Source organism: Diplotaxodon limnothrissa, linkage group LG7, assembly GCF_057381915.1.
Source record: "Diplotaxodon limnothrissa isolate DT_005_m linkage group LG7, D_limnothrissa_male_GT1.1, whole genome shotgun sequence".
NCBI lineage: Eukaryota > Metazoa > Chordata > Actinopteri > Cichliformes > Cichlidae > Diplotaxodon > Diplotaxodon limnothrissa.
Window position 1 is genome coordinate 43,650,064 of NC_140602.1, and position 17,577 is coordinate 43,667,640.

The following is a 17,577-nucleotide window of genomic DNA, read 5'->3' on the forward strand; positions in this document are numbered from 1 at the left end:
GTTCAGCAGCACACGCCTTAAGCATCCTAGGACACACCTTGTCTGGGCCTGCTGCCTTTCTGGGGCGAAGCTTCCTCAGTTGCCTCCTGACCTGATCCACTGTGACACTGGGAGATGTTTGGGAGGAGGGGAGGGGGGGAGATGTCTTGCTGCTGAGAGAGGGATTGGAGGAGGGGGGTGTCATGTGTGGGACTTCTGGGATTGTAAATTTAGTGATACAACGAATGCTGTCAGCTGGTCCAAGGTGTGGACTGCAGGCAGCCATGCTGTTGGAATAGATGCAGTATGCGGTTGAGCAATGTCTTGCTGTGAAAGGCCTCATCTAGATGTAAATATGAAATATGCAACACGTTCCCTGAAAAAGTTGTTGTCTGAATTGGAGCATATGTTGCTCTAAAACCTGTATATACCTTTGAGCTTTCATGCCACCTTTCCAGATATGCAAGCTACCATCAGAGATGCAGGCTTTTGAACTTTGCTTTGGAAAAAGCCACATCCTCCCTCTCCTCTTTAGTCTGGAGGACGGAGCATTCATGTTTTCCAAAAAGACATTTCACATTTAAATTAATTTGACCAACAGTTTTCCACTTTGCCTCAGTCCATTTTACATGAGCTTTAGCCCAGAGTGGCGTTTTTGGTTCATGTTTATCTGTGGCTTCTGTTCACGATAAATCTTTCACCTGCATTTGTGAATGTCACGGTGAGCTGTGTTCATGCAGTGATTTCCATAACAGAATTATGCCTGTTTTTAATGTAGTACCACTCAAGGCCCTGAAGATCACAAGCATCCAATACTGATTCCAGGAATCTTTTGATGTTATATATTCAAAGTCTTCAGAGTTGTACAGAGAAACATGGATTTTGAAATAGTTCCACAATTTGTAGACGTATGTGTTTTGCAGATTGGTGAATCTCTGCCTGTCTTTTAGAGAAACAATGGCTCTCTAAGATGCTCGTTTAATACCCGGTTATGTTACTGATCTGTCACCAGTTAACCTAATTACTTGCACAGTGTTCCCCCAGCTAGGGTAAACACATTCCAGCCAGGGTTGTCCATTGCCTTCATCTTTTTAAGTAGACAAGCTTGTTAATTGTCCACAATATCAGATATAGGAAGGTACTGTGCATGTGGGGGGAAATAAACAACAAAATAAAACTGACGTTTGTTTGCTCTCTATCCTCATTTTGTCTTTCTTTAGCTGCAAGAAGCTTTTTCTGCTTTTGTGGATCCTGCACCTCCTCAAGTATCCCCTGCACCACCTGTTTATGCTCAGGATCAAAGATTGTCTGTGGAGAACCATAGAAGCCACCACAGCAGGGAGCCCCCATCCGTCTCGTCATCATCTTCCTCGTATATTACCTCCTCCAAAGGTCCAGAACGCGACAGAGATCGCGACAGAGATCGCGACAGAGATCGAGATCGAAACAGAGATCGAAACAGAGATCGAGACAGAGACAGGGACAGACAGAGAGACAGAGACAAGGATAGGAACAAAGGGAGAGACAAAGACAAAAAGAAGAAAAAACACAAGAGGAGGTCAAGATCCAGGTCAGCATCGAGATCAAAGAGCAAACACTCCCTTCCCAGTGCCTACAGGAGATCCCGCAGGTCCAGGTAAGACGCTCCCACTGAAAAGTCAGCCTTTTTTTATTTCTTTTAATCCACCACAAAAAAGTCAGAGTGAATGCAACAGTGATGCTGCTCACTCCAGCCACAGGCGGCTGAAAAGAAGCTTCTGTTATTTCTTTTTTGTCATTATGTTTTGCTTTGAGTTTATGCTGCCTTTCTACAGATTTGTGGGGTTTGGGGATTTTTTTTGTTTGTTTGTTTTGAGCAAGGTAACTGAACTGAGAGGTTCAACTATTAGAACATTGTGATAGGAAAGAGACGCACACACACAGGCTGTATTCTTAATCTTATCCTGGTTGTTTCATTTTCCAGCCTTGCTATGCTGTGTTTGTAAATGGCATGCATGTTCTGCATATTAGGCAGTGGGACAAAATAAATTTGACTGCCCTTTATGGAAAGAAATCTGACAAGGTTATTAATTTCTTAAAATATTTATGAATACTTAATGCTTTTCTGCCTAGTTAAGAATAAAAGTAGTATTTCCATTTTGTGAGTCCTTTTATATAACTTGTATTAAAGTAATGAACTGAATAATGATTTTTTTCCTGTTCAGTTCCTCAGTATTTAAACAGTGTTTATCTGTAAATTGCACCACGTTCAGGTCTTCCAAAAGTTTACTGAAATAATTGAAAGTCTTATTCAAACCTATCTTTTCTTCATTTTCAGTTGTGCAAAGCCCTCATGTCGCCTTTTTTTTCTTTTTCACTTTAACGCCATTAGGCTTATCATTTTGTTTTTGCCTCACTCTTCTCCTCTTTTTCTTTATTTCCAATTCATTTGCTTCTCTCTCATATTCTGCCTTCTGATATTTAACGATTTCTTCCATCTTTCATTCTCTTTGTTCCGCTCTCTGTCCAGATCCCGTTCACACTCCCCAGGGAGAAAAGACAGAAGAGGCAACTCATCAGAAAGGAGACGCGAGGAGAAAGAGCGGGAACACCATCATCCCAGCAGCAGCTCCAACTTGCCCAGGGGGCTTTCAAGATCCAGGTAAATCTAACAGCAGGTGTCTTCACAAGTCATAGGTGCTCACATGCAGCTTTGTTTTCACACTAAAAACATTGATTTTTGCTGCCTTTAAAGCTGAGAAGGGGCACTAATGATGCGACTCTTGGGTGGTTAGTCCATATTTTCTTGATATTCTTCAGTTTTCTTTATTTTTACAAAAGCAGCGGGGGAACCGTTATCAGTGTTCAAGGTTTTCCATGTGTCATTAAGGCCAACTTCATGTAACTCGAAGACAGTTTGATTCCCCAAAAAGGGGAGGGCATGAGGAAGTTTTGGCAAATGCATTGCAGAGTTCATCCCAGTAAATATAGTTTTGTCTTTATAATTGTACAACAGTCGCTTGATACCGACAGATAAATAGGCATTGTTACAAAAAATAAAAGTACAGTCTTTTTAAAAAAAAAATATGCTCACTAGCGTTTCACTGCTTTAGGCACTGGGCAGCCTCCTGTCATTGATTCACCTGGGAAATCTGCAACATACCAAAGAGTCTCTAAAGATTTTTAAGGCATCCGTCCAAAAGAAAGAGCTGAACCAGAAACAGACCTCTCATCACGATAATGATGAAAGAATGAAGCCTTATGAAATGGACTAGTTGTTACCACAAGGCAATACTAATATTACAATATTATAAACAAACAACAGCACAAGCAAGAAAATCCTCAAAAATCTTGTAACTGAATGAAATTTGCAGGGAATTGTTCAAACCAGAGTAAGAGACTGGGAATAACTATGCAAAATGCCTCTTAAATAGAGTTTAATTGGCCTGTGAAGTTAAGGGTGTATATTACAGCAGTTCATATGCTCAGTTAAATTATAATTAAAGACGTTTATTTTGTACATTTTGTTTTGAGTACACCAATATTTCATGCAAGGCTTGGCAGATACAAACCACCACTGTTTATTGTGCAGTGTTAATATCTGATTGAGACGTTTTAGTTTTTAGCTCCTGCTGTGCTCTTCTTGCGTTTGTCAGGTCTCCTCCTGAACAGCAGAGGAGCTCCTTGGCATCCTCAGGACAGATGCAAATTGCGGCCTCCTCGTTCTCACCATACTCTTCACCCGGCAGAGTTTTGTCTCCATCAGCGAGCCCCGCCTCCAGCCTGGCTCACTCAAGGTAACCCCTCCAGACGCTTGTCAATAATCCAGCTTGCATCCAGCATGTAGATGTAAATGAAAGTCTCTTTACTGAAGGCTTAAATGTTTTGTTTTGGGGTTTTTTTGTTTTTGTTTTAGCTTCAAGTAAATGAGAAGATGTATTCTTGCATTTAAATCTCTCTTATTTGCAACAATAGATTGTTCCTTTAGGTCTGATAATCGAACATTCCAGCTGCTGCCGATTTAAGAACCTAACAGAGGTTATGCTGATGCACTCTTTTTCACTGACTAATGTTTAGAAATGTTTATTTTTATGTTGTTGTTGTTTTTTTCTGTTTCTAAACTCCTTCTACTGAACAGTGTTTGCTCTCCTGATATCACAGCGCACAGCTTGGGTCTTTCAGCTTAAAGGTCACAAGGGCAAAAGCGCATTAATGATCTTGGCCACAGACTTGATAAGACTTGCAGTTGGTAGTCTGCCACTTTAGCAGCGTGTTGACTTTTCAATGCAAGAAGACTAAATGTTGGCCAGGCGCACTCTGTTCACTTCAATATCTTACTAAAAGAGAAGGACTCATTATGAACTTGTGGCTTGTTGGTAAATAGAGCCTGTTAATTACAAAATAACAATATTTTAAATTCCACCTCTTTTATTTCCAAAGTTTTATTGCAAAGTTTCCAGATTTTAAGCGTCATGCCTTCTAGCTGATACCAACCAGTGCGTTTGTGGATGTTCACTTGTTTTGTAGTTTAAAAGTTTAATTTTTCAGTCTTTAGTTTGTGTAACCCAGCATAACTTTTAAAATCTGCCGTCATTAAAAAACAGGCTTCTGGGAAAACAGGAAACAATGTAAATATTTTTGACTTCTGCAAAATTGGAAAAACACAACAGTTCCTTTTATGTTCAAACTGAAGTATTGCATGCACCATAATTTAATGTTTTTAAAAGCTCTGCTTAACCAGTATATCAGCCGTCTCATGTGCTTTGTTATGAAGGAGAATGCTTTTTCTTCCATAGATTTAGTAAATGCTCGTCTTTTCATGTGGGGCGCAATTATCCTGGCAGATGCAGGAGTCATTCCAATAGAAGACAGTCTTTTGTTGCCCTTTCTTCCTAAACTGTGGGTGAAAGCATGAAAGGTTTTGCTGTTTACTTTCTCCGGGGAAAGGAAACTAGATCATGATGCCATAATAACAGCGGGAGGGGCAGGTAGTACTTTATACTGAGTGCCGTGCACACACACAAACGTTTGAAATCTTCCATCTTCGTGAGAGGAAGAAAAGCTAAACTTTTTATCATGAGCAGCGGTCTTTTCTGCAGTTATGTTCACCTGTTGTGTTCAATCAACTTGTACATGATTTGTTCCTTTTTTTTAATCTCTTGATGAATTATGAAATGCTGGACTGTAGAGACATTTAAGCTTCGGAAGGAGCCGTGAAGCTGAACTTGAGGCCTGAAATTTGTCTGCATGATTAAATACTCTGTCTGTGTTTGGTCTTTTAACTCTAGATGGAAATTTCAGTGTTACAGGACACTTCTTTCACCTCTTTCCTTCCTTCCATCTTTTCTTTCTATCGCTCTCAATGCCTGTCGAACTTTGGGCATTTCAGAGAAACATCATAAATATTGAATATTCTCTCCTGTTTACATGATTGATTTTATGCTTTTTGACTCTTTTGTGTCCTTCTCCTCTGTTTTCTTTTCAGGGGTGGTTCTCTGGAGAAAGACAAGGCAGTGTCCTCATCCATAGTATCCTCTGTTCAGTCTAAAATAACTCAGGTATTGTTCTTTGCTCTTATCCCAGATGCATCCCCTGCTGAACTCTTCCATCCCATCCAATGAAAGTACTTAGTGGTGTTCTTTGTTTCCATCATGCAAAGAGGAAGGATGGAAAGTGCTGTTCTCTTTCATACACCAAAATATAGCTAGTTTTTAGAGCTTTTGACTTGAACTCATTTTATATTTATCCACTTCTCCCGGTACCTTCTGTGTGTTTTTACAGCACGTCGGTGTGCTATATTTGTTTGTTTGAACCATGGGGAGGCCGATGTCTTACATTTATATGTGGTGCAAATGTGATAAAGCTGCACTCTGTATTCAGTGGCAGTGTAATCCAATCTCATGCATCATACCTGGAGAAAAACTGCCGGTCTGATTTTGTTTCTTGACAGTTTGAAACTGTTGTTAAGAAAACTGTGCGGACTCCAGGTTCACTCGGTTTCAGCCATATTGAATGATCATCCGCAGCAAATTGAATTTGGTTCGTTGCCACCGAACGACCGATATTAAACCGTCATGATTTTGCTTGCCTCTGGGACTTGTCATCAATTTTGATTTGGATAAAAATGTAACTTAACATTTCTCTCATAACCTTGGAAGTAACACTTGTCAAAACAAAGCGGTGAGAACGGATTTGTAGATGGCCTCGATTTGTTAAAAGTGTCTGCTAAGTTTATAGTCGACTGATGGTTGACCGGTTGATGGCGCAGGTTTCTAATAGTGTTTTGTTGGATAACATTGTTGAACCGTGTTGCTGAGGTCTTGTTTACCACTGTTTGGGGTACATGTGCTCTTATTTTAATAAACAAACAGCACTTCTCATCGTGGCAGTGGATCTTGGCTCCAGATTGCTCTTCGGCCCTGCGCATCTCATCCTGGGAGCTTCGCCAAGAATTTAGGATAAGAGAGACTGAATATTAGTTGGCGCCGATGAAGCGAGAGGCAAAAACAGAAACCTCTGCAAACTTGCCGAAGTCTTTTGGGAGATGGATTTCACTTCACTGCAAAGGAAGGAGGCAGAAGCAGCACATGGTCTTGAAAATGTTTTCTCCAGTGGTACTTAGGGCTGCTCGATTATGGCAAAAATGATAATCACGATTATTTTCACTGAAATTGAGATCACGATTATTTGACGATATTTATTTAACCCTTTAAGACCTACTATAGAACCAAGTCCACCAGAGCTTATATTATTTTTTTTACATGCTGTAGTGCCATTTGTGGGAGCATTTCAAGTTGCTATACATCAATACAACTGTTATAGCCCATATTTTAATAATATGTATGCATTAAGTCCATAGTAATTACATAAATTGCAAAAAAGTGCAATAAACTACAAAAAAAATTGAAAATCGCTTTTGTTTTGTTTACATATATTTCTACTTGGAGAAATTTAAGAGGTTTATCCCTCAAAACTTTAAATACAATAAAGTTGCAAAAAATAGTTTACAACAACAGGAAATTTATTTTGAGTGTCTTCATAGTTTTATTTTGGAGATACAGCAATTTTTATATACTGCAGGAAAAACAAAAAACAATCCTATGATGCAAATTTGCAAAGAAAACAGCAGGTGCATCATTTCACTGTGGGAAGTGTTACGAACAGCTGATAGGAACGGCAAAGCGTGTTTCTGGAATATTATGTTTTTGTTCCTGCAAGCGCTTTTTATGCAATTTTTGCAAAGCTATATGTGGAACGAAACCGTGACCGAGGACAAGCTGATGGCATCAGATGTAAGTACAACTCCTCCGGTTTCATATGCAAAACAAATTATTGCGCTAGCTTACACGGTTCAGGTTCTACAGGGATTTAAAAATAGTTACGCAAAACGGAGCGTGCTGCTCTGACCGGCTTTAAAGGGTTAACAATGACTTTAAAAAAATAATATAAAATAGTGTGCAACACCACTGAAGTTTTTTTTTTTAAACTCTCTTTTCAACCAACGGCAGTCACTCTCCAAATAACTTCTGCTTAGCTTTCCGAGCTTCCCTCGGGTCCTCTTAATCAGCGGTCTCCAACCTTTTTTGCGCCACGGACCGGTTTATGCCCGACAATATTTTCACGGACCGGCCTTTAAGGTGTCGCGGATAAATGAGGGAGGGGCTAATAATCGGCTCAGTCATTTTTAATGATCGTTGAAAGCCCAGATCGTAATCGTGATTAAAATTCGATTAATTGAGCAGCCCTAGTGGTACTTGTAAATTCAGACAAGAAGGACCATTACCATTACTGCTGAGAAACACAAGGTCAAGTTCAGCAAGTTGTCAGTTCAAGTTAAGAAAATGGCAGGTTTCAACATTCAGTATGGTTTTATACCCCATGTGTTTTTTTTCTTTTACATTTTATAACGCAACAGAGAAGCAGAGGTTGGCTTCACATAACTTTATAACTTGTTTTAGTTTATTACTTAGCTGTGTAAAAACTAAGCCCACAGTTTTGGAAGCTTGGGTTTAAGCCTAAAGCTGTAAAAGCTCGCCATACACTACCTGCTTGGCACTAAACGACACACGTGATGTGTAAATAAGCGAGTGTTTGCTAAGAAGTTGCCGCTTCAACTTAAAAGCTGAACCTTGTGTCAGTTTTGCTTCTCATCACTTCTCGTCGTGGCAGTGCATCTTGGCTCCAGATTGCTCTTCGGCCCAGCGCATCTCATCCTGGGAGCGCAGGATGAGAAGTCACATTCCCCAAATTGCTTAAAAAAATTAATTGTCAGGCTTTTCTTTTCTGTTTTAATAAAAAACACCCAAAGAAAACTTACTGAAAAGGTTTGATTGGATAGTTGCCACTGTCGTCATGCCCTAATGCAACCCATAGTCTCCTGTTGAGTGATGAGCACAGCATAGACACTTCCAGCTGTAAAATTACAGTAACTGCACATAGAGCTCTGCGTGTAGCCGCTTTCTGACAGTTGACTAAACCAAATGTTAAAATACTGTGTGTGTGTGTGTGTGTGTGTGTGTGTGTGTGCGTGTGTGCGCGCGCGCTTGAGAGAATTTTACATACTGCTTACATCAGTGCCATGCATTTAACAGTAATCCAACATTTGCATACAATTGTTTCTGATGCAGCCTGATAAGGTGGCACTGACATGGATTACAGCAGCTATCCTGTAGTTTTCTAGATGGGACAATGCCAGTTAGTCCACCCTTTCATTTTGTGGCTGACAAATAGGCTGCATGGCTGAAAACTCTGCGAACACACACAAAACAACACAACAGTAAAATTAGCGCTTGTGCAGCATCTCAGCATTCCCAAAAACTGATGGCGTTGTGTTGCCAGAACAGTGTCCGGCTCTGTGCAGACTGCTCATGTTCTTCCAAGACAAACTCTGATTACTGGAGTTAAAAATGTCGGTCTTGTTTTATGCAACGGGGTATTTGTTCCTCAAGCTGCTGAAGCACAGAATGCCTCAAAATATAAAAGCACATCGTAGCATCAGGTTCTCCTTTGATTTTGACAGTGAGAGGCACCTCCAGACCAAAGGAGAACCAACGTGTTTATTGGTGTCACATAATTATTGCTGTATTGTTATAGTGCGTCTGGGTCATATTGGGCCTGTTTAATGTAGATAAGTGGCAGGCTGTGTTGGTGTTTTGTCTCATTTGGGTGCGAAAAATGAAAAACAGTTGCATCTGAGTAAGTGCTACACACCCGTAACTCACAGTGTAACCTCACACACGGCTCGCCAATAAATTCTGACCCCGGCAGGCACTGTCCTTGCCTGCATGTTTTTAAATTGCTATAGACAATTTATAGCCACTATTTTGTTGCTTTCAGAAGTGCACCTCAGATTAAGTGCATTCACGCGTATCACTTCTACAGACGAAGCGTTATATAATCCACAGAGATCATTGATATTCTTAAACACTGTCTTTATTAATGTCTGTTTAATGATTCTCCTTAAAATTGTTGTAAAATCCACAAAACAAAAGTGCAAAAACACGAGCAGTTACTGTTGAGTCCTGTCAGTCCTCATTTGGACATTGTGCTCATTTAGATTCATATTTATTATGTAGCTTTTATCTCTTTCCTGAAGCTTCTTTGTTTTGCTCCTAATCTACTTGTATTTGACTGCTGTTGAAAACCTTAGGAGAACTTTGAGAAGCCTAAAAATGTCTGTACGTACTTTGATTTTTAAGTCTACATCACCATAAACCTCTCTGATTAAATGTCAGTAATTTAATTTATACTTGCCTCTGCAATGCATTATTTTGATACACGGATTCTCCTCCAACTGAGCGAAATAAACCTAGCATGCAGGTAAACATAAAGTGTCAAACGTGGGAGTACAGCCCTGTGCAATATCACCTAAAAGACTGATTATTCAGAACTGTGTCACCTTACTGGGAATGTGTTTCTCTAAGCTGAGCAGAGCGTTTACTCGCATGTAAACTTGGATCTTTTATTTCTTCCGTACTTTGTTTGTCCACTGACTTTTTCTTTTTTTAATCGTCTTTCGCATCGATTTTTATGTGGCGCCAAATCTGGAGAAGTGTTCTGCCATTATTCATAAACAGTCTGGAGGGTTTATGTTGCTCTGCCTTTCTTTAAAATCTTCCAAAGGTATATTGGATTGACATTAGGTGACGTACTTAACCACATCACAGTGTGTCTGCTGTGTGCTTTAGATTGTTATCATGCAGGAATATTCCTCTGTTGCCGCGCTTCTGGAGGCTGGAGGTCATCTCGTCTGACGGGAGTTTGTCATATCCTCAGGCATTCACGGTGACATCTGTGTCCTCTTCCAACACTTTTTGTGTCCGTGCAGCCCATCTCATCTTTATTTCCACCTCCATTCTTTACTCTTATGACTATGCATTCACTGTGGCAGTCTTGGGCAGGTTCATGTGTAGCCTGCTGGATTTCATCTAGGGCTGCCACGATTAGTCGACTAGTCACGATTACGTCGACTATCAAAATCGTCGACGACTGATTTAATAGTCGACGTGTCGTTTGAAGCTTTGTAAGATCACAAAAGACGCAGGAATAAGTAGTAGGATTTAAGAGTGTAATAACGGACTGAAACAGAAGATGGCAGCACTGCATGTACAAGGATGCCAGCTGCCGTTAAACCCCGAAGAAGAAGAAGTAGCTCTGTCCCAGAATTCATAGCGCAGCCCAGCTCAGTTTCCAACAATGGCGACAGCTAGTTGGTTTTAATATTACTCTTATTATTCTTTCTGGGTCACAAAATAAACGTTTAACATATTTTCAGGCGAGAATGTAGCTGTGTAAACCTCAAATATCTGCTCAGTTTATCAAGACACCACATATTTTCAAAAGCGCTCCGACGTTTTCGGAGACGTCTGTTACCCACTAGCTCGAGTGTTAGCCGGGGGCAAGGCTCACTAGAGCCGGTGAGAACCCCGGACTCCCGACAGATCGTTTTCAAACCCACCGCCGTCTTTCGCTACTCAGGTTAAATATATATAAGTCACTTAGATAACTTAAAAATGTTATTGTTTGGCTTTTTTTAGTATTTTATTTGTTCCTGAGTAAATCGGTTTGGCTGAGATTAAAGTTATAGTTTTTAGACAGCTGAATAAACGTCAAGCAGACAGCTGATTATCAGAAGTGTGAGATGGTAGAGAGTTTACTCCGGTGTCCTGTTATATTTTAGATAGCAAGGAGTTTATTAAACTTCACCGAAACAATCTGCAAATTTCATTAAAATTTAATAAACTACCATCTTGTCTTTATTTTTAGTTAGCACAGACCTTAAACACTTAAAGCTGTAAGCTAATGATAGTTATATAAGAGCAGATTCATGCTGGTGCAATAAGCTGAACGCTGTACGTCCAATGGATGCATGATCTGATTAGTTGACTAATCGGTGACTAGTCGACTATCAAAATAATCGTTTGTGGCAGCCCTAATTTCATCAGAGGAAAATATCAAAAATATTCCCATTTGACTGAAGGAGGTGCTCCCAGTGTCAGTCAGGCTTCTTTTCTGGTACTTTAGCAAAGTGTAATCTTGCACCTTTATGTTGAAGAGCAAATGGTATTTAGGGGGGGGGCACTGTCCATAGAAGCTGATGTTATGCTATTTTCTTCACACTGCCTGAGCCAACACAGAAGCTGTAATTTCCAGCGATAACCCCTGTGCCCAGGGTAAAGCACTTGTCCGTCTGTTTTCAAAGATGTGCAAGTAGTTCAGTGTGTTTGGCAGCGAACAGCCACTCTGATTCTGAGTGGGACCATGGCTTGTTCTCTACCTCCTGATTATTGCTTCAACTGTGTTTAATATTTGTTTTTCTAATGTATCATTAGTCTCCCTGAAGAACTGTTAGATCAGTGATGATTTTAGACAGATGCAGCCCATTCAGTGCTTTTTCTCTTTTGCATATAAGTCACACTTTAATAGCTCCTCTTGTTAAGGTCATGCCAAGCATGTCAGTTGGTCCAGACTCTCCAAAGCCCCTCTGTGTGTGTGCGTGTGCGTGCGTGCGTGCGTGCGTGTTGTGTCCTTTCTGTATGTTTTGGTCAGCAGAGTGTTTTTCGCTGTGAAACTCTCCCATGGATGCCATTTTTACCCAGGCTCTTTCTTGTTATGAATCGTGAACTCTGACCTTAACTGAGACAAGCGAGGCCTGTGACTCTTTAGATTTTGTTCTGGGCTCTTTTGTGACCTCCTGGATGAGTCCTCGATGGGAAATGAATTTTAGTAGGCCGGCCACTCCTGGGAAGGTTCACCACTGTTCCAGGTTTTCTCCATTTGTTGATAATGGCTCTCTCTGTGGTTCGCTGGAGTCCTAAAGCCTTAGAAATGTCTTTGTAACCTTTTCCAGACTGATAGATGTCAGTTCCAGCTGCTCCTTTAGATCATGGCATGATGAGTTGCTTTTAGGATCTTTTAGGCTTTACTTTGTCAGAAAGGTGCTGTTTAAGTGATTTCATTATTCAGTAAGTCTGACATTAATCAGTCCTGGGTGTGGTGAGGGAAATTGAACTCAACTTTGCATAAATGTGAGTAATCATTTAATTCATACTTTCACAAGAGGATAATTACTTTTTTACACATGGCCAGGTAGGTTCGGATTACTTTTTTCCCTTTAATAAATAAAGTCCTCATTTAAAGCTACATTTTGTATTTACTCAGATTATCTTTGCCAAATATTATAATTTGTTTGAGGATCTGAAACATTTTTAGCGTGACTAAAAGCTTTTTTTCACCTCACTGTAGGTGTAAAACTGGACACGATATAAAAAGATGAGCCTAGAGCAGAGTCAGGAGTGAATGGGCATGCAGTTTCACATCCAATTTTAAAATACTAAGACAGCGATGGTGAAAATGTTTATCTTAAGGATTCAAGGCGGTCTTCACAAGTCAGCGGTTCACATCACGATATCCACGCCATTTAAAAGGCGAGATACTCTTTTTCCGGTTGTGACTAATGCATTAATTAAGCGGCGATACAGTTTTAAGTCATTTAATAAACACAGCGGTGCTCTCACATGTATTGAATACTGTACATACTAGACAGCATCTTACAGTGAGGCTGCAGTGTGCTGGATTTCTAGAGCTTCTGGGAGTTGATGTAATGCAGGTCGATACTGTTGCCTCTGCGTTCACACTAACTCTTCTATGAACACTGGAATAACTTCAACTGAAGTGAAACTAACTCGCTCACCTGGCCGTGTGTGTGTGTTCCACAATGAACATCTCTTGATTCTTCTGTCATCAGCAACAACAAAAAAAAAAAGTCCTATTTCAGTTTCTTTTTCATTATCTCGTAGTCGCTTCTCCCACCTTCATCTCAACATAGCAACACAAGCTAGCTGGTGGAAACATGCTGCTGCAACATGCTCTGATTCAAAACTGCTAACTACTTATACCCCATCTGTGATGTTTTACAAACACATCTTGAATAATTCAGCACATCCTCATCTGCCTAATGGGCTCTGCTTCCCTCCGGGTGCCTAGTTGCTATTTGCTTCATTCCAGCTCTTATTTCTCTCGTGTTTGTCTGTATTCCTCTTTCTTCTTCCCCGTCTTCCCTGTTGCTGTACATTTGAAAGATACTTTGTTCACCTTTACAGTGAACTGCACTGGGACCGGGAGTGTTTTAAATTAGGAGTGTGGGTATCTCAAACACTGCATAGTTTCTTGGGGGGGGGGGGGGATCTAATGACAGAAAGGCTAGATATCAATACATGTGGCTGCTACATTGCTCCCTCAAGATTTTCCTAACAGTTTTTTTTTGTTTGTTTAACGGTTGTTGCTGTTAAAAGCAAACATGTGACACCCTTATTTCTGTAATCTCACTTCCTAACTTGACCCACTGGTTATAGTTTTAAAACTGTCTTAAGGGCCCAGTGAGAGTTATAAATAGTGCTTCCATGTTAGTTTTTTCAGGCCTAGTGTTTGTAAAATTAGGTTTCAATCCTAAACAGGTAAATGTGGTTAACTGACAGCATACAAGGAAAATAGTTTGTCCTAATGAGGAAAAAAACCCAACATCCCAATTCAGTGAAAAAATAAAGCTGTCCTTGTAATGTGTGACATTTCATTTTGTTTAATTTCATGACAGGATTCTGGCACAGCTTTATCAGACATACAACAGAAAGGCAGGCGTGATATCTGTTTGCTTCCAAACAGTCTCACATTGTTTTCTAAAGAAGCCGGTCAATAATAATCGCAGCCACAATCTGATTTCCACCCCACACACAACAGCAAAACCGTCTAAATAGAGGCCGTGTTCTTTAGCAGATGAAGGTGTGCACCTCGCACGATCTATTCCTTCAATTTCCCCACTATTACCAACATACAAATGTTACGATATCACAAATGTTCACATTTAATACTAAAGCTTCCTGTGGAAAAGTTTTTTACATTTTTGGTGTAATTTTGCAGTCAAATAAGGAAATACTGTGCTGTACTTCTCAGCTTAAAGCCAGACGGCATTTAAAAGCACAGACACACAATTAGAAAGTAGCTTTGTAGTTGCGTTGTGTAAAGCGACCAGTGTGTGTGTCTTCAGGCCTTCTTATAGAACAAAATGAGTGGGTGTGCGTCAGAAGTTAGTCAGGGTGGTCTCTTCCTCTGCTGGTACCCGTGTAAAAACCCAAAACTGTTCTAGTGGTTATCAAACTGTATCTTTATTGATGTATACTGAGGTGTCAAAACCGTCATTATGGGTGCGGGGAGGTCGTTAAATGTCGTCTATGTTGGTGTAAAGTGTATATGTGGTGGGGTTGTGGAGTAGCAGCTGCCCGTTGGTCTTTACTCCAGTGTAGATGAGACAAATATAATAAAATGATAAGGACTTAAATTATGCACAAGTGTGGAGAAAAAAAAACATGCTTTTCTTACAGGTATCCCTGTTCATTATTACAGAGGTATAAGTACAGCTGGCAATTTAACTGTCACACTCAACTAAAACTCCAGCATCAAACAAAAAGTCGAATGTGAACTTTATGAAAAGTTTCAACATCAAACTCAGGTGTCTGTCTTTAATTAATTTAGTAATAGGAAAGCGTTCCAATTAGACGACTCCTGCTGGTTAAATTTAGCTTTAGATTTAGATTCCAGATTTAAACATGCCACTGCTGACTTACAGTGACGCGAGCAGAGTGCTGTGTCTCACTGATGCTGAGCAGCCTGCTGGTTTTTGGATGTTCTCAGATTTTATCTTTGTAATTTTTTTTTTCTTTACAGAACGTGGGGCAGTGCAGGGACTGTTTAGGTTAATACTGTATCGACTGTGTCTGGGATAGGCTCCAGCCCCTCTGCGACCCTGAACTGGATGAGTGGTTAAGAAAATGGATGAATGTATTGATTGTTTACTCATGAGCAAACTTTTTTTTTTTTGGTCCCAGAAGTCATGCAACATGGTCTCATACATGACGACTGAAGTGCAGCACGCAAAGACCTCCAGAATTTAGCTGCACATTAGTTAGACGGGACACTTGTGGCTGTATTTAGAGCACACGTCCAGCCACTTGATGATAATTCTGAGCGTTGTCGTTGTGCGTGTCCGTTATCTGTGTCTATCCGAGAACATCAGGGTTTTGAGAGAAACTGCCTTTAGAGCGATTTGATATGACAGCTTTCCCCCCTCTTGTGATTACAGCTGTTAATTCGTCTCATCTGTCAGGAGAGCTCGAGGGTGGATATTTGTCCATGCGTGCATGAATCGCTCGTGCACCGCGATGCAAATTAACACTTCCTATTCTGCAGCGTAAGCACTTGCCCCCGTGGTGTGCAAAGTTTACATTTCTACCTGAAGAGTGAAGGAGGAGAAAGTGGAAATGAAAAACTGCTGTTTGGCAGTTTCTTCCACTTTGTTTCTGTTTCCCTGCTGTGCACTCTCATTGCAACTTCCTATTAATTATATTGTTTTAAGTAAATAACCTGTTTACAGTTGTCAGGGATATGTGTGGGTTGGCCGGGGAGTTCATATATGTGTTTTCTAATTGCCTTTAAGGGGATTCTGTTGTTAATCTTTTAAAATGTATAGCAGTGCAACAAAACTTTGAGGCTGGTGTAACATTTCAGTGACTATTTATACATTCCTGCATACTCGTTTTCTTCCTTCCTTCGCTTTTTATTTCTTCTATGAAATGAATGAAAGTGTTGCCTTCATTCATCCCACAAGCAACAACAAAAAAACAAATGGATGAACTTGTGTGTCTGTCAGCCGCATGGTTGATTCTCAGTGGGAACACCATTACTAGCAGCTCTTTCGTACTGCAGGGAATAGTTTGCTGAAGAATTACAGGAGAAACTATTCCTCTTTAAGGAGAAGTAAAACACTGTGACAAGAAAAGAAAAGCGTTGGCAGATCTACTTTTTCCATTTTGTAGTTCTTTCAAAATAAAGTGCTTTGTTTTGTCCCCTTCCAGTGCAGTGTGTTTGCTCCGCTCCTAAATTTTGATCGGTTCTGTTTGATTTAGTAGATCTGCTTAGATCAAACTAACTGACTACTAGTTGTATTGTTATTATACCCACCGAGGCATGGCATATCTCTTGCCATGCCAGTTGCAACATTGTACTGGGGGTCTTAGTGGGAAAGCTGTACATTAAAACTCATCTCATGTTTTGTTTTTCTCTCTTCTTCTTCTTTGTGCAGGATCTGATGGCCAAAGTGCGAGCCATGCTTGCCACCTCCAAGACCTTCCAGCCTCCCAATTCTTAAAAAGGACGTTGCTTTCTTCTGGATGTGACAACTTTTGCCTGCAGGCGAGTGGTATTCTCCGATTTCCCGGAGATTTATCTGGCCCGCAGCTGTTTCAGAGCCCTCTGTTTATCCATGATTTATCAGTTCATCAAGAATTGAGCATCGACAGTTTCAGTTTGATTGTGTTACGTCTTGTGCCAAGTCGTAAGTGTGAAGTACGCTGAAGTGAAACCTGAGCACCTGGTTTCACGGCCGGTGTGAGAAAACCGCTCATAACACAGGAGATTAAGTCACAGCTATGTTTTTGGTGCACGGAGAATCAAATGTGAAATAATGTTTGCCTCCTGTTTTGAGATGCTTTTCTCCTACGAGTCACTCTTTGCAGCATCAGCTGCAGGAAATCTGGAAGCTCTCCTTCTATGAAGGCTTATGTTTTGATAATTTAATTTTCCCATCATTTTTCCTCATTTCCTTTTTCTCTTCAGCGCCTACTCTACTACCTGAGAAGTAATTTGTTTTTACTCTGTCCATCAGCTGCAATGTGCAGCCTTTGAATTTTGGTTCCTGGTTTGTACTGTAATGAGTAATGCAGAACAACTTTCTAATCCAAAATGAAATAAAAGTTCTTTTATGATTTACGTGTGGCCTTCAGTTGTTTTATTTTAACAAAAAATAAATAAACCGTCAGGAGAAGAAAATGGATACAATGCAGGTTGTTATAGTGCATTAGATATTGGAAAAATTGTACTTGTGGCAAAAAAAAAAAAGATTACATAATTGGAACATGAATATTCAAATATAAAATGATTAGAAACTAATGATGCATTCTCAATCATCCAGGAAAGTAAATCTCCAAAAGTTGATTCTGTTCATCTGGACGTAGCGTTTTGTGGGAGAAACGTTTCGTCACTCAACACAGAGCGAATACCATCCCCACT

At 40.2% G+C, this 17,577-nt stretch overlaps 1 protein-coding gene across 1 annotated transcript in view; it reads left to right on the forward strand.

Moving 5' to 3' along the window:
- The window catches only part of sfswap (splicing factor SWAP), a 56,069-nt gene extending 38,907 nt beyond the window's left edge, over window positions 1-17,162 (forward strand). Inside the window, exons 15-19 of the mRNA XM_085359736.1 lie at window positions 1,200-1,615; window positions 2,489-2,620; window positions 3,615-3,755; window positions 5,444-5,516; window positions 16,592-17,162. Of these exons, the coding sequence (XP_085215862.1) occupies window positions 1,200-1,615; window positions 2,489-2,620; window positions 3,615-3,755; window positions 5,444-5,516; window positions 16,592-16,657 (828 nt within the window). The 3' untranslated portion in view covers window positions 16,658-17,162. The remainder of the gene's footprint in view (window positions 1-1,199; window positions 1,616-2,488; window positions 2,621-3,614; window positions 3,756-5,443; window positions 5,517-16,591) is intronic.
- Window positions 17,163-17,577: the final 415 nt, after the last annotated feature.